The 20,351-nt window shown below is 58.8% G+C and overlaps 1 protein-coding gene across 1 annotated transcript in view; it reads left to right on the top strand.

The window, feature by feature from the left end:
• The window catches only part of SEC16A (SEC16 homolog A, endoplasmic reticulum export factor), a 33,811-nt gene that overhangs the window by 8,841 nt on the left and 4,619 nt on the right, over positions 1 to 20,351 (top strand). Inside the window, 24 exon segments of the mRNA XM_024762133.1 lie at positions 2,308 to 2,444; positions 4,451 to 4,548; positions 6,361 to 6,487; positions 6,971 to 7,130; positions 7,210 to 7,414; positions 8,385 to 8,527; positions 9,164 to 9,225; positions 9,332 to 9,470; positions 9,889 to 10,125; positions 11,222 to 11,319; positions 11,855 to 11,936; positions 12,123 to 12,240; positions 12,401 to 12,512; positions 12,632 to 12,737; positions 13,412 to 13,552; positions 14,421 to 14,534; positions 14,714 to 14,903; positions 15,385 to 15,630; positions 16,165 to 16,247; positions 17,415 to 17,573; positions 19,064 to 19,144; positions 19,334 to 19,390; positions 19,521 to 19,632; positions 20,040 to 20,177. Of these exon segments, the coding sequence (XP_024617901.1) occupies positions 2,308 to 2,444; positions 4,451 to 4,548; positions 6,361 to 6,487; positions 6,971 to 7,130; positions 7,210 to 7,414; positions 8,385 to 8,527; positions 9,164 to 9,225; positions 9,332 to 9,470; positions 9,889 to 10,125; positions 11,222 to 11,319; positions 11,855 to 11,936; positions 12,123 to 12,240; positions 12,401 to 12,512; positions 12,632 to 12,737; positions 13,412 to 13,552; positions 14,421 to 14,534; positions 14,714 to 14,903; positions 15,385 to 15,630; positions 16,165 to 16,247; positions 17,415 to 17,573; positions 19,064 to 19,144; positions 19,334 to 19,390; positions 19,521 to 19,632; positions 20,040 to 20,177 (3,145 nt within the window).

Raw genomic sequence — 20,351 nt, 5'->3', positions numbered from 1 at the left:
CTTAGTGTGAAAAAGTGATCCAGGTGGACACGTTTGAATACTGTCCGCTTCTCACCATCTCTCGTCGTGGCCAGCATCACCCACGGGCAGCAGAGGCAGAAGGATTGTGGACCAGAAGTTTGAAGTCCACTGTCTGACATGGGGGCAGGTGCCACACTGGAGGCCCTGCCCTCAGAAGAGGCTGAGGGAGCAGGGCTGCCCCGATGATGGGGCTGCCTCACGGGCTTTGGGCATCTTTGCACATGTGGGAACAGGTACACACCTAACCCCTGAGACCTGGGAATCCTAGATCCAGAAGGAACCCCACGGAAGGAAATTACGCTGTGCCCAGAGCCCAGGAAGGCCTGGCAGTGCATGGAGGGGCCACATACCTGCTCTGGGCCCTTGTCCAGCAGCTGCGTCTGCATCCCGGTGTCCCAGCCAGTGCCCGGCATCACTTCTGTGGGAGCCCACTTCCCTCTGCCTTGTCTCTGGTAGTGGTTAAGAACAAGTCCGTTTTATGTGATTCCTCGTCCTCTGCTGGGTGATGGTGGAGCGTCAGGCTGAGTCAGGAAGGACTGATTCTGGCTCGTGCCTGGGTCACCTCGTCTCTACTTCAAGTCCCGATGTAGCCGTAGAGCCACGGGGGTTGATCGGTCTGTAATGGGGCTGAAAGCCTCGTAAGGATAGAATACGATACTCCTTTTGAGGCTGGCTGTAGCTTCAGGACCCGTTCCAGTGGACCCTCGTTCTTTTGCTTCCCTGAGATGGTGTCTGAAACGGGACCCGAGCTTGTGGGGTCATGGCACCTATGCAAGTGAGACCTCGGGGAGCAGATAACAGAGTCCTCACGAGTCACCGCAGGACCCGGGTCGTGGCCCGCTGGTGGTGGGCCATCTCCTGAGCCCGGCCAGGGCAGTCTGTCTTAGGAATGTGGCCGTGGATTTCATTGGAAACTGGAATAGCCTCCTGAAGCTTCTTTGTGGTTTTGACCTTAAAACCTACCTAAGAAGCAAGAGGAAAACTCTAGTCTTTCACGTGCCTCCTTCAGAATGAAATTATTTAGGGGAAAAAGTTAGGTTTGGAGTGTCATCCAAATGAAACAGCTAAGAGTGGTGTAATTCCATAAGCTTCTTTCAGGTACGTTGTGATAGCGGCAGCAGAGCAAGGGGCCCCACTGTGCTCCCCAGAAGACTCTTGCCTCTTTTCACACTGATGCAGGCCCACGAATGTCGTTTAAGTTCTGTTTAATCCTGCCTTAGTGTGAAAAAGTGATCCAGGTGGACACGTTTGAATACTGTCCGCTTCTCACCATCTCTCGTCGTGGCCAGCATCACCCACGGGCAGCAGAGGCAGAAGGATTGTGGACCAGAAGTTTGAAGTCCACTGTCTGACATGGGGGCAGGTGCCACACTGGAGGCCCTGCCCTCAGAAGAGGCTGAGGGAGCAGGGCTGCCCCGATGATGGGGCTGCCTCACGGGCTTTGGGCATCTTTGCACATGTGGGAACAGGTACACACCTAACCCCTGAGACCTGGGAATCCTAGATCCAGAAGGAACCCCACGGAAGGAAATTACGCTGTGCCCAGAGCCCAGGAAGGCCTGGCAGTGCATGGAGGGGCCACATACCTGCTCTGGGCCCTTGTCCAGCAGCTGCGTCTGCATCCCGGTGTCCCAGCCAGTGCCCGGCATCACTTCTGTGGGAGCCCACTTCCCTCTGCCTTGTCTCTGGTAGTGGTTAAGAACAAGTCCGTTTTATGTGATTCCTCGTCCTCTGCTGGGTGATGGTGGAGCGTCAGGCTGAGTCAGGAAGGACTGATTCTGGCTCGTGCCTGGGTCACCTCGTCTCTACTTCAAGTCCCGATGTAGCCGTAGAGCCACGGGGGTTGATCGGTCTGTAATGGGGCTGAAAGCCTCGTAAGGATAGAATACGATACTCCTTTTGAGGCTGGCTGTAGCTTCAGGACCCGTTCCAGTGGACCCTCGTTCTTTTGCTTCCCTGAGATGGTGTCTGAAACGGGACCCGAGCTTGTGGGGTCATGGCACCTATGCAAGTGAGACCTCGGGGAGCAGATAACAGAGTCCTCACGAGTCACCGCAGGACCCGGGTCGTGGCCCGCTGGTGGTGGGCCATCTCCTGAGCCCGGCCAGGGCAGTCTGTCTTAGGAATGTGGCCGTGGATTTCATTTTTTTTTTTTTATTGTTTCGCATGAAGGAAGCCCCGTGTCTGGGGCTCATCTGGAGAGCACCACCTGTACCGTGAGCACTCGTGCCGGTTGCTTGATGAGTTGGCTCTTGGCATCTAACGGAGGCATCCTTCTTTCAGCAGGACATCTACGGCCTCTATGAGCCCAGATACAGGCCCTACGATGGTGCAGCCGCTGCCTTCGCAGACAGCTACCGCTACCCCGAGCTCGAGCGGCCCAGCTCCCGGGCGAGTCACTGCTCGGACCAGTCAGCTGCCAGGTGATTGACGTTTATGTTGCCGGCTGTGGTAGTAACTTAGTGATTTGAAAAGGACCGTGTTTGTAAAGAATTATACAGACCTGTTTAACCTGTGTTTACGTTCTGTGGGTGTGGACAGATTATAGGATGCATCTTTAAATCGAGATAAGCGCGCTGCTGCACGGTCACGGATGTGTCGTCAGTTGGCCTTTGGTCAGACCCGACCCTGTGCAGGGCCACCAGGAAGCCACCCCTGCCCTCGTGCGGGCTTCCTCCCAGCCCAGGCAGTGGTCCCGTCGCCGAGGGACGCACACAGCTCCGCGGGTGCCAAGGCAGCGTTTCCCCCGTGCAGGTCCTTCGCCGCCTCTGGTGACGGGGTGCCCGGACTCCCGGGCCAGGCAGGCGCGGGCTGGAACCTGGAGTGGCATGTTGGCAGCGGCCGCCGCAAGCCTGGGCTCTGTCCCGGGCACTGCCCCCCGGGCTGCGAGGCCGCCAGCCGCTCCCTCCCGCTTCTCTCTCCCCTGACAGATCTCCTCTCAGTTTTGCGATCACAGATGAGGCATTTTGAAAGAGCCTTGGCATCGTGCCTTCAGCTGAGTAAAAGCTTAGGCAGGCCACAGTCCTCCCCCCAGGGGTGTCGGGGGCTCGGAAGGAAGCGCGGGGCTGCAGAGCCCCCCCGCTGTGGCTCCTCCCGCGCCCCGGGCCCTCGTCTCACCGGGCCGGGTTTGCCATGAGGGTGCAAGGCTCCTTCGGCTCGTAATAGAGTCTGGGCGCGGGTGAAGACTGCGTCCACGCACCACCTTTCAAACTCGGGGCTGCTTTTGCTGCTTCCCGCATCTTCAGTAGCTCACCTGGAGACGAGGCCCTGCCTCTGTGAGCCGGCCCGTCCAGCTGGCCCCCCTCCGTCGCTGGGAGGGACACGCTGAGCCACTGGGCCTGGCGCTCTGGGAGGTGAGACTGGAGTCCCCAGTGGGCGTTCTGATTCGGGGAGAGCAGCGGGCAGGTGTGTTCTAGAAGCCCTGAGAGGCGAGGGAGGGTGGAGGCAGGGGCCGGGTCGGGTTACCTGGCAGGGCTTCGTTGTCGTGTCCCCACCGCTCACGTGGAGGGAGAGCAGCCTCTCCCCTCTCCTGCCCTGTGCGTGTGTGAACACGTGTGTGCAGGCCTGCGCGTCGGTGCTGAGCATCAGCGTGTTGTGCGTGTGCCTGGCGTGGTCACATCCCGGCAGGAGGGGAGAACGAGCCTTGGGTTTCTGCGGTGGAGTCCTTCCTGACGGGCGCCCGGGGCTGGAGAGGGCAGCGGGGTGGGCGTGCTCTGGCTCTGCCCTTGGTCAGGTTGCTTTTCTGGAGCTCCCCCGGTGGTGGGTGGAGGCGGTGCACTGGGGTGCTCCCCCCAGGGCCCCCACCCAGCGGGTGCCGTCCCTGTGGCAGGTGGGGGGGCCGGACACTCCTAAGGGGCAGCTGCACCCCCAGGAGTGAGCCATTCCCCAGGGGTACACGGAGTCACAAGAATCTTCCTGCACCGGGAGACCTGATACCTGCCTGTCCTGCTTAGGGTCGGCAGCACAGCTGGGCCTGTGAAGCCAGCCTGGGTCTGGCCCGTGTCGTGAGTCCTGGGCAGTCAGCTGGAAGGGTGCGAGAGCCCTTTTCCCCGCGCAGGACACACGGGTCGCGGTCTGTGTAGAGGGTGGTACGGTCGGCGCTAGCTTGTTTAGATAGCTCAGTGCTTTCTGCTTCCGCCGAGCATGATGTCAAAAACGTGAGACCCTGCTTTTAAGCACTGAGCTCGTGAGAAGGGTTAGTTCTTTTATGCTGAACAGCACTTAAATAGTTATTTCAACAGATAAATTTTAATTTGCCGTATGGTAGGGAATCCTGTAATCTTACCGATGTTACTGGTTCGGATCTCCTGATGAGAATATTTTCACAACCAAGGTGCCCTGATGAATGCCTGTTGCTCTGGGTGTAATTTGTGTCCCACTTTAAGCAAGAGGTAATTTGTTTTTTAACAGCACTGTGTGTTTTTTTCAGGCAAGGGTATCCTGAAGGTTACTATAATTCCAAAAGTGGATGGAGCGGTCAGAGTGGCTACTGTACAAATTATCGCCCCAGCCCGTGGGGCTATGGAGGTATGTTCAGGTGCTTCCACCGCTCGACGGGCAGCAGGCGCGCGTTCAGACCGTCCATGCGGCTGGGTGCAGGGTGGCGCGCTGTGGAATTTCTTAGGAAGCCTTCCCTTTTGGTAGTCTTACGCTCTTAGCTAAGAGCCAAAGTAATTGAAAGTAGTTTGCGTCTAGAAATAATCACATTGCTATTTTCCGTGAAGAAATTATATCTGAATTGTAGCGTTGTGTCTGTATCGTATTAGTAGTTTCCTTTGATTTTCCAGCAAAGCATAATTATCAGTAGATCTAGAGTATGTAACTTGTCCATATGTGGCTGTTTAAATTGATTAAAATCAGTAAAATGAGGGACCAGCTGCTCACTGCAATGGCCATGTGTGACATGCTCCACATGTGGCCAGAGCCCCTTGCATCACACAGGGCAGACGCAGGACGTTCCGGGTGCCACTGCTGTCTGGCAGTGTGTGCGTCTTGGCACGTGTCCCCTCAGCCGCCCTGCTGGTCCCCCTGCCAGGCTGTGGCCCTCACCGTCCCAACATGGCTACCCGCTTCTGCGTCCCCCGGGGCTCTTCCTCCACTTTCGTGTTTGGACTGCTTCATGCGTCATTCTGCACGTGCTTGCTCCAAGTGGTGTATCTGGCTTGCTTATAATGTTAATATGCTTTTTTTCCCCTGCATTTGCTTTATTTATTTATTTATTTTTGGCTGCGTTGGGTCTTTGTTGCCCGCGGGCTTTCTCTAGTTGCGGTGAGCGGGGGCTACTCTTCGTTGTTGACGAGCAGGCGCTACTCTTCGTTGCGGTGCGCGGGCTTTTCATAGTGGTGGCTTCTCTTGTTGTGGAGCATGGGCTCTAGGCACGTGGGCTTCAGTAGTTGCGGCGTGTGGGCTTCATGAGTTACGGCGTGCAGGCTCAGTAGTTGTGGCACGCGGGCTTCAGTAGTTGTGGTTCGCGGGCTCTAGAACGCAGCCTCAGTAGTTGTGGTGCACGGGCTTAGTTGCTCTGCAGTATGTAGGATCTTCCCGGACCGGGGCTCGAACCCATTTTGTTTTTTTTTTTTTTTTTTTTTTTTTTTGCGGTACGCAGGCCTCTCACTGTTGTGGCCTCTCCCATTGCGGAGCACAGGCTCCGGACGCACAGGCTCAGCGGCCATGGCTCACGGGCCCAAGCGCTCCGCGGCATGTGGGATCTTCCCGGACCGGGGCACGAACCCGTGTCCCCTGCATCGGCAGGCGGACTCTCAACCACTGTCCCACCAGGGAAGCCCCTTAATGTGCTTTTTTAAAGTAATCTAGTTTTGAGAGTATTTTTAAAATTTTGTTTATTTTTTATTCAAGTACAGTTGTACAAGGTTGTGCTAATCTCTGCTGTACGGCAAGCAAAGCGACTCAGTTATGCACACGTACACATTCTGTTTTCGTATTCTTTTCCGTTATGGTTTATCCCAGGAGATTGGATATGGTTCCCTGTGCTCTACAGTAGGACCTTGTTGTTTATCCGTTGAGAGTGTTTCCTAAAGCTCTTTGGATCACATTAGAGAAAAGAGATACGAATAAAAAAATTTTTTTTTCCTTTTTAATCACGTGTGTTGAGAGAAAAACTGTCAGTGGCCGTTAGGTATCACAGTACAGGCAGGACACGGCCGTGTCCTCTGGTGTCTCACAGTTAACATTCCCTGGGGTCGTGCTGATTTTCGGGAGGAAAGTTTGGTTGCTCTCTGAGGCTGAAAGCATTCTTCAGTCCTGGGGTGGCCTGGTTTTGTGACGGCCAGAGGGGTGTCTTTTGCACATTGTACTGACCCATTAATCTCTCGCCTGCAGATCCAGGTCACTGGGATCGGTACCACTATGGTTCTCGGTCCAGGGACCCCGGCACCTATGACCGGAGGTGTTGGTATGATGCTGAGTACGATCCGTATAGGAAGGAAAGCTACGCTTATGGGGACAGGTTGGTAGAACAGATTTTGATAAGGAGGGTGGGTCGTGAGTCAGCTGCGCTTCTGCGTCTGTGCCCTCGGGTCTTTGTAATTCACTCAAGAGCTACAGTTGTGTCTGGCTTCCTGGGGGGTGGTCACCTTCGGGAGGAACGGGATGAACTGGCCCTCCCGGTGGCTCTCTCCTTGGGCTCTTGGAGGGGGACTGGCCTCAGAACCAGCACCGCGCGTCAGTTCATCCTCCTCTTCTCGGGTCCGTGAGAGGGGTGACCACCTCAGACGGACCCCCAGCCTGCCTCTCTAACCCTAAGGCGGGGTCTGAACTTGGCCTTGGGATGCGGTGACTCCACTCGAGGGTGGGCTCTGACGAGCGCTGTCCTTAGGATCGGGACTCGCGGCGGCGAGGACCTGGGGGGCCTCACTGCCACGTGGCACGGGAGCATAGGCCCTGGAGGTACTCTCCCCGAGCCCCGGCCTCTGCCCCTCTGCTTCCCCAGGCCTGAGAAATACGACGACCACTGGAGGTACGACCCCCGCTTCACCGGGAGTTTTGACGACGAGCCCGAGCCCCACAGGGACCCTTACGGGGAGGAGGTGGACCGGCGGAGCGAGCACTCGGCGCGGAGCCTGCACAGCAGCTTCAGCTCCCACTAGGAGGTGGGCGGGCGGGCGGGGGCCGGCCTGGGCCCCAGGGTTCTGGTGGCCGCCTGGGTCCCGCCGCAGGCGTGGCGAAGAGACTTCACCTGTTTGCTCTTTGCTCTCTAAGAGTCAGGTGTACAGAGGTCGCAACGTGACTGCTGGGCCCTACGAGGCGCCCCCTCCACCGGGCTCCTTCCACGGCGATTATGCCTACGGCCCCTACGGTGGCGACTTCCACGGCACCCCGGGCTTCCCGGAGTACAGCTACCCTGCTGAGGCCAGCTGGCCCTCCGTGGAGCAAGGTGTGTGTGGCGAGGCCCTGCGTGCCCACGGGGGCAGAGGGAGGCCGAGGCACACCTTGGGGCGGCGTCCCGAGCCTGGGATGGGAAAGAGGGACTGAGTCGTCACCAGGATGGGAACTGGCAATGGCTTGGCCTGGGCATCCCTGCCGAGCAAGGGCCCTACCACGTGCCCGTCCTGAGGGGCAGCACTTGCCACGCTAGGCTGCTGGTGCCCTGTGGGCTGCAGTCTGGCTCACAGGCCTGGGAGCTGCCCGGCCTGTCCATCGTGTCCACTTCAGCGTGGCTCTGACCTCAGGCTCCACGTTCTTGGGCAGGGCCTCAGTGTAGCCCCAGTGCCGACCACACGGGTACATGGATCTTGGAGGGAACTTGAAAAACTCCAGTTCATACGCTCATCGCGCAGGCCACATTGTCAATTGGCCTTTGAGATATTTGATCGAATGCCATTTCTTGGAAAACTGCACAAGTGTGTGAAGGTTTAGAACGTGACAGTATAAAATATAAAAGAGTGGACTTTCTTAAAGCGTTATTTGATTGAAAATTTCACCTCCTGTTGGGCTTGAGGTGTTTCACTCTTGGTCGTTTTCCTTGCCGCTCCCTCCGATGCTCGTGGTCTGAGGTGAGGCTGTGAAGAGCACTCAGGGCGCAGGGGCTGAGGGGCCACCTGGGCAGCAGGAAGCACGAGCCCTGCTTTCCATGAACGGTGCGTCCTGGTGGCTTTTAAAGGAGCGCTTTCAGTTTAGAGGAGAGTATTCCCACTTTGGACGGTCAGAATGTTTTTCTGACACACGTTTAAGTTGTCTTTTAATAGGATATTTAACAATTACTAACCACAGTTGAAAGTCGGTTCATCTTGATGATCTGTGATTCCAGCTGCATGGGCATCCTGAAAGTCTCAGCTGTGGATTTAGTTCAGAAGCATTAAAAAGTGACATACGGGTTGTCTCTTTCTCATTTTATTTAAATGTAGCTCCATCGAGACCAACTTCTCCTGAGAAATTCTCGGTGCCTCACATCTGTGCCAGGTTTGGTCCTGGGGGTCAGCTCATCAAAGTGATTCCAAATCTGCCTTCAGAAGGACAGCCTGCGTTGGTTGAAATTCACAGCATGGAGGTAATTCCACGGGGAGGAGTTGCGCGTCGCCCTTCAGGTTGCACGCGCTCTGCGGTTTGTCACCTTCAGCTTGTGTGCTGCTGTCTGAGAACACAAGCTCGGGAAACGTTTATTTCCGCGAATCTTCAGTCTGTCGATTGTTTCAGTTCTGCTTGGTCATCTTTTCCCTCCCGGAAGTCAGCATTTTCAGAGTCTGCTCTGGGTGTCGGGTTAGGCTTGGTTTTATCGTACGTTCCTTTTCTGTCTTTAAGTGAATTCCTGACTTTGGGTGAGGACCCTGTCCGTGCTCATTTTACTGCGGATTCTGGAGAGTGGGCAGAGGTGCCTCACGATATCGGGGGGCTGGTGCGGGGCGCCCCGCTCCGTGCCCTGGCAGGCCTCTTCCATCACGGGTATCCAGGCCCTGCCTCAGAGCCTGGGGGGTGGGTCTCACTGCTTAAACAAAGCTTGAAAGTCACTGTTGTGGAACAAGTTGCCCATACTCCGTGATGGAGGCTTTGCCTCCCCACTTGGAGGGACAGGCCGTCCTGAGGATGGCGTCCGTTCCTCTGTCTGCCGATGTAGCCAGGCCGGGCGTTGACCTGCCTGCCCCCGTGAACAGCTCTCTCTCTGTCCCCTCTCCTGTCCCCACCTCAGACCTTGCTGCAGCACACGCCAGAGCAGGAGGAGATGCGGGCGTTCCCGGGGCCTCTTGGCAAGTACGTGCCCCACGATTGCGTCTGCGGTGCCTTTCCGCCGGCGGTGCCGAGCACGGCCTCGCAGGTGCAGTGGCTGCTGCTCACCGAGTATGTGTTCTTTTTGCAGAGATGACACCCATAAAGTGGATGTTATTAATTTTGCACAGAGCAAAGCTGCAGAATGTTTACAGAATGAAAATTTAATTGACAAAGAGTCCGCGAGTCTCCTTTGGAGCTTTATTGTTCTGTTATGCAGACAGAACGGGGTACGTGTCTCCTTCCTTGTAGAACTGCTCTTCTCGTGGGCCTCTAGTCCCGGGAGTCCTCAGCACCCCCGAGGAGGGTTAGGCGGGATTTCTGTACCAGGCTGCACCGTCCAGGGGCTCCCCCAGGACGAGTGTCTCGGAGGTGATTTGGGGACGCGGGAGCCAAGCAGGGTGGGTGGTTTGGGGTGAAGGGCGGTTTGGGCTCCTGGTCATCGGCCCGTCCGGTGCGTGCGGTCTGCCCGCCTCTCTCCCGGCCGAGTCGGGGGTGGCCCTGTGCCGAGGCGGTCGAAGTCGCTCGCCCGCCGAGGCCCTTCGTGGGCCTCCCCCGACCGGGACCGGGGCTGTCCCGTCACTCCTGCAGGAGGGTGCTGCTTGTGGTTAAGCCTGTCTCCCTTCCTGCCCCTGCTGCCCCTCGCAGACCGTGGTGGGCACAGACATCGCGGAACTCTTGTTACGAGACCACCGAACCGTGTGGCTTCCTGGGAAGTCACCCAGTGAGGCCAACCTGATCGATTTCACTCGTGAGCCTGCGGAGCAAGTGGAGGAGGAGTCCGGGGAGGCCCAGCTCTCGTTTCTCACTGACAGTCAGGCCGCCACCACCCTTGAGAAGGACACGGAGCGGTTCCGAGAGCTGCTGCTCTACGGCCGGAAGAAGGTGAGCGGCCCGAGCTCGGGCGCGGGGCGGGGGGCAGGGCCTGCTCTCGGGGCGCCAGCGTCTAGAGCGGAACGCGCTGCCGGGGTCTCGTTCTGCAAAGACTGTGCGGCACCTCGTGTGTCGTGTCTGTGAAGGTGCGAATAGTGGCCTCTCCAGTGCTGCTGGTGTCAGACGTGCAGGTTCCGTGTTTAGTCATCTGACAGACGCGTAGACTGAGCCCAGCTGCACCCCTGCCGTGTGTAGTGTGTCTCGGGGTAAACACGTGTGCGACACAGAGGCAGCACGTTCTCACGCAGCTGGGGTGAGCTCACCGCGCCACCGCGAGTGGGTGCCGGGCACAGCCCGGGCCCAGGTGGGGAGCGCCGTGGGGACACGCCTGGGGTTTGCTCCGTGGGGCACCTGGTGGTGCAGCGGGCGTGGGGGGGCGGGCACAGTTGGAGCGCCTGCTGGCCTCTGGCAGCGGGGGTCTGGTGGGCCCGGAGTTCTTGGCACTCTTACGTCACGATAGACTCAGAAGACTCATGTTTGGTGAGTAAATGGTCTTAACGTGGCCGTTTTACAGCTCGTTGAAGCCTTCTGATCCGTTACATTTAATTCCCATTTCTCTGTTGCAACATTTCTGCTTCCTGGTCACAAGTTTTCTAAGTTGTGGCCCAGATCATTTTGGATACAGGGAGGCTGAAGTAATTAAGGCCCTGTTGGTGCTGAGCACAGGCCCTCGGGGCCCAGGGGTCACTCGGGGCCTGGGGAGTTCACGTCCCCCTGGCCTTTCTCATGGCGGAGATGACAGGTGGGAGAAGGCGGTGCTACTTCTCCATCGTCCCTGGTTCTGACGGTGTGCTCGTCCTCTGTGCTGGTGATGAAAGCGGGGTTCCTACACGGAAACCTCCTCCCGCAGGGACTGCGGCTATAGCGAAAACGGTGAAACTCGCCCGCTCTTTGTTTTTGAACTGGGAACGTGTGTGTGGGAGCCTTTGATCCGTTTGCTTTTTCATGTGCAGTCGAGCCCTCTCCTCCTCCGTGACCGCGCGTGACGACACACGTTCCGTCGCTCCCGTTGTTCTCGGGGTTCAGAGAACCTCTCGATGCCTTGCAGGATGCTCTGGAGTCCGCGATGAAGAACGGCTTGTGGGGTCACGCCCTGTTACTTGCCAGCAAGATGGACAGCCGGACGCACGCCAGAGTCATGACCAGGTGAGGAGTCCGGCCGTGGGGACTGTCTCCGGGCGTGCCTGCAGGCGGGGGTCCGGGCCTCGTCAGCTTTGGGAAGCCCCCGGTCCCCATACTCTTGTCAGAGGAAGCTGGGGAGTCCCGTCTGCCACCCACGGCTGTGGGCTTGCCGGGCCCTCTTCCTCGGGTTGTGTTGCTAAAGGATTTAAATTTTTTTGTTAACTTCAGGCTTTTTAATTCTATAAAATCTCAGCAGGGACTTCCCTGGCGGTCCAGTGGTTAGGACTGTGTGCTTCCACTGCCAGGGGCCCTGGTTCAGTCCCTGGAACTAAGACCCCGCATGCCACGCAGTGTGACCCCCCCCCCCCAAAAAAAATCTCAGTGAATTCCATCGTCTGCATCCTTTACAGCCTTTTAAAGATATTGCAGTGTGTACACTTGGCCCAGGTCAAGCATCAAGCCAGTCACCAAAGCGTCTGAGATGAGACCAGACTAGTTTTTCGTGTCCCGTTTACTGAACCAGGCTGAGTTAGGGCTTTCTCTGTTCGCGTCTGCCCAGGTTCGCCAACAGCCTTCCGATCAACGACCCTCTGCAGACGGTCTACCAGCTGATGTCCGGGCGGATGCCAGCCGCGTCCACGGTCAGTATGGGGGTCCTCGCGGCAGCCTCCGCGGCTCAGCCGTCTGTTCAGAGCCCGCTCCCCCGAGGGCTCGCCTCCCAGGCGCGAGGCTAGCGTTTCCATCCTGCTCCTGGAGTTTGAGCGCTGCAGAGTTGAGATGGCAGTGTGTTCCAAGGATGAGGGTTTTCTGCTCGTCTCTGGTTTCAGTGTTGTGGAGATGAGAAGTGGGGAGACTGGCGGCCGCACCTGGCCATGGTTTTGTCCAACCTGAACAACAACGTGGACGTGGAAGCCCGGGCGATGGCCACAATGGGGGACACTCTTGGTAGGTCAGACGCCGACATAGAAGGCGGGCCTGGGGCTGCCGTCAGATGCTCGGGACCCCGAGACTGTCCCTCCGTCTGGGGTCTCTCTGGTGTCTCTGTGAGCGCTCTGATCTCCGGGAGATCCTGTGACCGAGGCCCGCCTGCTTTGTGTACCTTCAGCCTCGAGAGGGCTCCTTGAAGCTGCACACTTCTGCTACCTCGTGGCTCAGGTTGGGTTCGGGGTTTGTACCAAGAAAACCACAAAACTCGTCTTAATTGGCTCAAACCACAGGTGAGGAATTGCGTAATTCGAAAGGAAAAGCCCCTCCCTTGGCTAACCCAGACTGGCGCGTGGAGCGCTGGCCCTTCGGTGACCCGCTCAAAGGTGACAGCCGCTCGTGTCCTCCACAGTTTGCCGTTTTTAAAGTTCGCGACCAACGAAGCTATTCAGAGGACAGAAGCCTATGAGTACGCTCAGTCCCTGGGGGCGCAGACCTGCTCCTTACCCAGCTTCCAGGTGGGTGGGGCCCCACGGCTCCAGCCCTGACGGGGGTGGGGGGGGCAGGGCTGGGGGAGTGGGTGCTGACAAGACCACAGTCGTTTAGGGGTTTTATTCAAAAAACGTAAAGAACAATGAAGTGTTTTTGGAAATCTCGAGGAGATGTTTGATCTGTAATGTTCGAGAATTAAAGTTTGCCGAATTGAGAACTTCGTTAGCATTTTGGTTCTTAATGTTTTCAGTACTAAAAACTTTTAGTGTTTGGTTTCAAGTACTTTTCTATCAGCTGTGGACCATGTTTCGGGAGGGTGGTATCTGACCAGGACTGTGCTCGTGTGTCTGAAACGGGGCAGAGCATCAGTGCCAACAGAGCAGGGTGACTGCGTTGGCGGCTCCCGAGAGGCGGTCTTCACGGGGTGCGTGCGCATGGTGGCACCTCGTGGTCACTCCGTGGTCACTCGGTGGTCGAGAGCCCTGACGGCTCTGTTAAGGGTGTTGAAGAGAGAAAGTGAGTTTCTCAGAAGCTTAGTTGTTTACCCTGATGTAAAGTAGCTCAGGGAACGGGCCCAGCTCTGCCGTGGGCAGGCGTTGGGGACGTGCAGGGTAGCGTCAGCCTGCGGGAGGGCACATGTGACGCCGGGGACCAGTGGGGGGCACGCAGCACCGCTCAGCTCGCCGTCGGTCTGTCTCAGGTGTTTAAGTTCATCTACTGCTGCCGCCTGGCCGAGATGGGGCTCGCCACGCAGGCCTTCCACTACTGCGAGGTGATCGCCAAGAGCGTCCTAGCGCAGCCCCGCGGACACTCCTTGGTGCTTCTCCGCCAGCTGGTTCAGGTAACTCTTCCTCGACGTCGCCGCGCCCGTGCGCCACGTGGGGCCACGTGGGGTGCTCGTGACCAGAGGGCGCGGGGCCGCCTGCTCGGCCCAGTTAAGATCCTGCGTGTTCTCGGGCAGGTACTTGGTGTTTTGCAGTGCAGCACAGGAGCCCTTGGGGCGTCCCGTGCAGAGACGTGGAGGTGAGCCTGGGTGTGAGAAGGACCCCGCCTGCAGGAGGCTCACCTCACGCTTAGCGCTGTGAGGTTCTGGGAGCCGCAGCCTGGGGTGGGTCCCGGCTGCGGCCCCGCGGCCCCAGGCTCTCGCTCCGGAAGACGGAGACCGCGTGACCACCCTCCCACTGGCGCCCGGCACCAGGGGCGCCGCGTCAGTGTGTTCCTCTCCTCCTGGAGCTTCGTTTTTGGAATGTGTCCATGTGATACCAAAAATGTTTTTCTTACGGGAACTTCGGGACACCTGCAGAAACAGGGTAATTCAGGAACCCTGTTTCCATCTGGCAGCTTCGGGAGTTAACGCGAGGTCAGGCGTGTTTGGCCCGTGCCCGCCTGCTGGCCCCCCAGAGCGTGAGCATTGCCAGGGCGGTTGGCATCTCAGTGAGTGGAGCTGAGCAGAGGCGGGCTCAGCTCCCGCGGGTCCGGATGCCGCGGGCTCCGTGCCGTTGGCTCGGCAGGCAGGCGCGGTGGGTGCTCGCCTTCCAGGCGGTCAGGGACGGGCCGCGTGAGCCCGCCTCAGGAAGGTCCCCGCAGCGGACGAGGGCTGCGCCTCTGACATTGCAGGCGCGCTTGCTCCACGTCCCAGTGGGTTTCGAAGGCACGGTTTGGCCGCTGTCACCTGTGGGAACAGGGTCTTCATCTGCGTGCGTTTCCAGGTCGCCTCCCAGCTGCGCCTCTTCGACCCTCAGCTGAAGGAGAAGCCGGAGGGGGAGGCCGCTGCGGAGCCTGCCTGGCTGGTCCAGCTGCAGCTCGTGGAGAAGCAGGTCAAGGTGCGCTGGGCTCCGGTCGTGGGGCCCGACGGGGAGCCGTGTTCACGCGGAAGGTGGCGGGTGTGAGCAGCTCAGCTCAGCGGCGCCTGGTGCCCGGCGAGGGGGAAGGTGCACCTGGGCCATGGCGGGTCCGCGCGGTCGGCGGCCAGCATGGAGACCCTGAGGTCCTTCTCCCTCAGGAGGGCACCGCGGCCTGGAGCCTGGACAGAGCCTTCCCCCCACGCTGTCCCAGCTCGCCACGCTCCGAGGTGGGGCCGTGTGACGGCCCAGCACCCGTGCAGCCGGCGGGCCTGGGCACCGACAACGCGCTGCTGGTGCCGCCTGTGCCCAGCGCTGACGTGGGCCAGGACGTGCGGCTGCTGCCCTCAGGTGAGCCCGCGCCGCCCTGGGCCCCTGTTCTGAACGTGGAGCGTCCCTGTCTTGCTGCCCAGAGGGTCGTGCCGTCTGTCCCCCCACCTTGGCCCTCCGCTTTCTCTCTGCCCCTCCCTCCCTTGGTGTGAGCCCACTGGTCTCGCGGCCTTGAAGGTCTGGCTGTGTGGGTGGGTGGTGCAGGAGGTGCGGGGGGACTCAGTGGAGGCAGAGCCGGGCCTGGGCCAGGCGGCGCTCGCTGGGCTGTGTTGGGGTCGTGCTGCGGCTTAGAGCCCACGCCCCGTGCTGTGTGCATGAGGTCCTCCCCTCGGCCCTGAAAAGCGTGTGTCCCGCTTCCCTAAACCAGTGACAGCCCGGCAGCTTCAGCCTTTGTGCTTGGACGGTTGGTTCCTTGGCCCTCGATGAAGGAAACGTGCCCTGCGGAAGTCACTGGAGTGAGCACGTAACCTCAGGCATTCTCTTGTCCGTCGTCTCCCCGCAGCTCCACTGACGCTCCACGACGGTCAGCCGGCCTTCCCCGCCAGGGTGCTGATGTGCCCAGTGCCACCACCCGTGGGCCCCGGCGAGCTGGGGCCTGGCTGTGGACCCCCAGGGGCTGCACTTGGCCTTCCAGAGCCCTCTGGGCCTGATCCTGTGGCTCCGTACCCAGGGCCTGGCCTGCCATCTGGCACACCATCTCTCCAAGAGACTGAACACCTGCTCCCGGAGGCCAGGAGCCAGGACGCAGGTGGGTCTGCGAGGTGCCGTGTGGAGACCAGAGCGAACTTGGCTTTGGCGTTGAAGGGGCTAACTGGTAGGAGAGACTTAAGTCGTTCACACTTGGAGCAAAGCACGTTCCTTAGTGTGTGCCGAAAGTTCTAGAAGCTGATTGAAGATCGGTGACTTGACCTTTTGTTGGGATGTGAGGTGGGAGTGGGTGTCCAGGGCGTGGCCGGGGGGCGCCCGCCTGCAGCCTTTGTGAAGGCACTGGGGAGGCCGTGACCCTCCTTCTGGAGGGCAGTCCTGTCCCTGACCGTCTGTCTACTTGCACGGCCTGGCTTGAGAAGAGAAACTACTTTCACGTATTTAGGAACATTCCATTCTTGGTTTGCGAAGCCCACGTCGGGAGGCGTGGTAGGAGGGGCTGCGCGTGTCTCCCACATCGGGAGGCGTGGTAGAAGGGGCTGCGTGTGTCTCCAGCAGTGTCTCTTGGCCGCACCTGCTCCCTCTGCTGTGGGCTTGGTGATGCCGCGATCTCAGGAGCTCTCGTTTCCCTTGACAGGAATGATGCCACAAGAGGCACCCGGCAGAAACGCGCTGTCGGAGCTAGGAGAAGAGGATTTTGGTGGAAAATTTGCTAATGTGGTACTTTCCCACTACTTCTTTGTTTTTTAAGCTATTTTTCATGAACTCCACTGAATAAGTATTTAAACTCTTTGTTCTCAAGTTGTAAGTAGAAAGATAATACTTAAAATTATCAGATTATCTTTTGAATCGTTTCTTAAAGAGAAAACTTGAATCCTTAAAATGTGAAGCGTTGATGAAAACGTTAATAGGGGAAAAGATAATTTAATAGTGTAAAAATAGGTATCTTAAGGAGAAGAAATGCTCATCTACAATGAAACTACCTTGTCAATTTTAACTTTTCTAAAATGGAAAAACTTCCCTGATTTCTGCACCTCTTTCTACAATAGGATTCGTAAAATTTTCAGTGGTGTTTTTAAAACCAAGATTCATTTTATCAGACATGCTCGACGTAAATACCACCTTGGTGTGCTGTGATCCCAGTGATGGGGGGTGGGAGGATAAACGCCTTCATGTAAACTGCACTCTGCAAGCCTCTTTACAGGTGCCTGCTCTTTGTGGGCATCCCATCAGCAGTAGTCCAAACCCTCCTTACGTTTTCCGCCGTTAAACATTCTGTCCCCGCGAAAGTAAAAATGAGAGTTAACTGTACTGAAAACAGTCTCAACCCAGGGATAAGTATTTTTTTAAATGCTTCTATCTTTTATTTTTTTGTGTTTTTTTTTTTTGCGGTACGCGGGCCTCTCACCGTTGTGGCCTCTCCCGCTGCGGAGCACAGGCTCCGGACGCGCAGGCTCAGCGGCCACGGCTCACGGAGCCAGCCGCTCCGCGGCATGTGGGATCCTCCCGGACCGGGGCACGAACCCGTGTCCCCTGCATCGGCAGGCGGACTCTCAACCACTGCGCCACCAGGGAAGCCCGCTTCTGTCTTTTCAAATGCCCACTGCCACCCCCTCTAACCAGTCTTCTCCTCGGTGCACATACGTATCCCATCTCCTCCGGCCCAGCAACCCCACAGGATTCTTGAATCCGCATCGTGAGCGCCGTGATGCTCCTAGAAAGCGTTGCCCTTGAGTCCAGTCGGCCCTGGGGATTGGGGGGGGGGGCGCTCTCACCAGCCCCTCCTTGCCTGGCTCTGCTCACCGTAGGGACGTAGCCTCTCGTGAAGTCTTAAGAGCTCCTGGGGAGGTGCCCCCGGTGAGCCTGCTTCTTGTTACCTTGGGACAGGGCTCCTCGAGGACGTCGCAGGGCTCCGAGTCACCTCCGGGCTGGGGGAGCGCTGGCTCAGGGGTCCTGCAGCCGCCTCCGCCTCCGCCACTGACGCCCGCGCCCGACGTGAAGAGACCTGTCCAGGCAGCCAGGAAAGAGACCAAGGAGCCCAAGAAGGTGACTCACAGCCCCCAGCTGGGCGGGGCCGGGGGCGGGGCCGGGGCTCTGCTCCCCTGTCCTCACGCTGAGGCGAGGAGAAGGAATGTGTTTCTGTTTAAATCAAGCCAGAGGGGCAGTGAGCGTGTGGTGAAGCGCGAGTGTTTGTGTGTCCGTGTCCACGTGTAAGCCCGCCAGCTCAGAGCTGGAGCCGTGCCTGCCTCCTGGACGCCCGTGGGTCCAGGGCCCGTCCACATGCTCCCCAGGGGTGGTCTCTGCCCGACCTCTGTCACCACTGCTTGGCTTCGGCTCTTGCCGAAATTCACGCGAAGGAGGTCCCTTCTTGTCGTTGTGTAGCGATGTCGATGGTGTGCGTACGCCGCGGTTTTATGTATCCTTTCTCCCAATGCAGGACGTTTGGGATTATTGGGAATAAAGCCACGTGAGCGTTCTCGTCTGTGTCTTTTGGTGGCAGATGCACTTGTTTCTCTTGGGTGTAGCCCGAGGTCACAGGACAGCTGTGTGTGTGGCTTTAGAGCGTCCTGCCAGCCTGTCCTCCTCAGTGGTTTACCAGGCACCCCTTCCAGCGGCCCCGCCTCACCCCGGGGGCTGCGTTGTCGGCCATCGTGCTGGGCTTAGTGACACTTCGCTGTGGGTCCGTGTGCTCCTTCCCCCTCCACGTCCTCAAATGTGTGGGGCTGGCTCAGGTCTCCTCCCGTCCTTCGTGGGGTCCTCAGAGGTCGGCAGGCGTTGTTGCATGTTGTGGACGCAGGTCCTGCCGGATGTGCGTGTGTGCACACCTCCTCCAGCCTGTGGGTGGCTTTTAACGGCTACCGTCTTAGGTAAGCACAAGTGTGATTCAAAACACGCACGGGCCGTGAGGTAGAGCAGGACCTCCAGACGGGGTGTGACGTGCAGGGGGCTGGTCCCCGCCCAGCACGGGGCCGTCCGCTCTGCCGCAGATTCAGAGAAGCGGCTGAGGGGGTGTGGCGTTGCTGCTGCCTTTTGTGGTAGACATCAAGGGCAGCGTATGAAGGATAAAGTCAATGTCCCTGAAGCCTAATCTCTGCCAGCCTCAGAGCACGAGGGCCTCTTCTTAGAGCCCACGCGGACTCCCCAGCCGTCGCCACCCCTGCGGGGGGATGTCTCAGGCTGCTCATTTGTTGGCATTCAGACGTGAAACGCTCCAAGAGGCAAGCTGTCGTTCTGATTTTTTTTAAGTGTGGTAAAGTGTACAGAAAACTTACCGCTTCAACTGACTTCAGTGCCTGGCTCTGGCTCTGGGGCCTCAAGCACACTGCCATGCACCCGTCCCGGGACTTTGTCGTCTTCCCAGACTGAAGCCCTGCCCCCCAGACTCGCTGCCGCCCGGCCCACACCTGCTTCCTGTCTCCGTGGCTTAGCCGCCTCCAGGCGCGCGTGGGCCACATAGGCTTGGTTGGCCCTGTGTGTTGGGCTCCTTGCGCTCAGCGCCAGGCCCTCAGGGTTGTCCTGGTGGTTTTTATGTCCAGAGCAGCGACTCCTGGTTCTCTCGTTGGCTGCCTGTGAAGAAGAGGACAGAAGCTTACTTGCCAGACGACAAGAACAAATCGGTGCGTCCTGCCGGGTGGGCCCGGGGGGGCCAGTGGGTCCCGCAGCGGCGCGTCCGCCCGCCTGTCTGCGTGGAGTGGCGGCTCCGGAGCGGACCTGAGCCGGCGCCTCGGAAGCAGTCAGGTTCTGATTTCTGATTCTGTCCAGCTTTTGCTAGTGAGTTTTCTTTTTACCTTTCACAATCGTGGCAGATCGTCTGGGATGAAAAGAAGAACCGCTGGGTGGACACGAACGAGCCAGAGGAGGAGGTGAGCCGGGATCCAGGCGCTCGCTGTGGCCGGGCGGGGAGCCCTCCCCTGGGCAGGGGCCTCCGTCTGCAGGAGTCCCCGTGGGCTCCGGGTCAGCGCGCAGACCCCACACTGGTCTTTCCCTCCACAGAAGAAGGCTCCGCCCCCACCTCCAACATCCCTTCCCAAGGCTCTGCAAGCTGCCCACCCTGGCCCTGGAGGGCCCCCCAGACCCGCTGTGAACATGTATTCTAGAAGAGCAGGTAATGACAGCCAGCCAGAAATCAGAGTTCACGTGGGTAGTTTATTTGTCCTACGGGCGGGCCAGAGTTCAGCGATGACAGCGTGCCCGCGAGGGGGTAGTTATTTCCCACCAGGAGGAGGACTGGTTTTCTGAGCATGAGTCCCCGGGGGTGGGGGGCCAGCTCTCTAGAGAGTTCAGCGTTCCTGGGCGGACCATCGTATCACTGGGGAGCTAAGGGCGGAGCGGATGCGATCGGCCGTGCCGTGGTGTGAAGTGGGACCCCTCGCCCGGGCAGAAGCCAAGCAAGTGTGCCCCAGGAGGGGCCCCCTTCCGGGCCAGGCCGCCCCCCGGAGCGGAAGCCTGGCCCGGTGCTCCCCGGACACCAGGAGGATGGCGGGGTGACCTCACTCCCTCTCCCCGTGGCAGCCCGAGCCCGAGCGCGCTATGTGGACGTCTTGAACCCGGGGGGCCCCCAGCGGAGCGAGCCAGCCCTTGCTCCCGCGGACTTCTTTGCGCCACTGGCCCCGCTCCCAATTCCCACACACCTGTTCGGACCAGACCCAGGTAGGCAGCACGGGAACAGCTGTCAGTGTGCAGCTTCTGACCTTTGGCCTCTTTCTGAGAGCCCCTGGCCTTTATCTTCTTTTAAGAAGAGATAACTACTCACCCACACGCAGAGCGCCCGAGGTTCCCCTGTGCTTGTCTGCGGACTTGTTTCCCTTGGTCTGCCTGAGGCCC

This window comes from Neophocaena asiaeorientalis, unplaced genomic scaffold, assembly GCF_003031525.2.
Source record: "Neophocaena asiaeorientalis asiaeorientalis breed wild unplaced genomic scaffold, Neophocaena_asiaeorientalis_V1.1 scaffold78, whole genome shotgun sequence".
NCBI lineage: Eukaryota > Metazoa > Chordata > Mammalia > Artiodactyla > Phocoenidae > Neophocaena > Neophocaena asiaeorientalis.
Note: the sequence above shows the minus strand (reverse complement) of the source record. Positions and strands in the feature narration are given on the sequence as shown.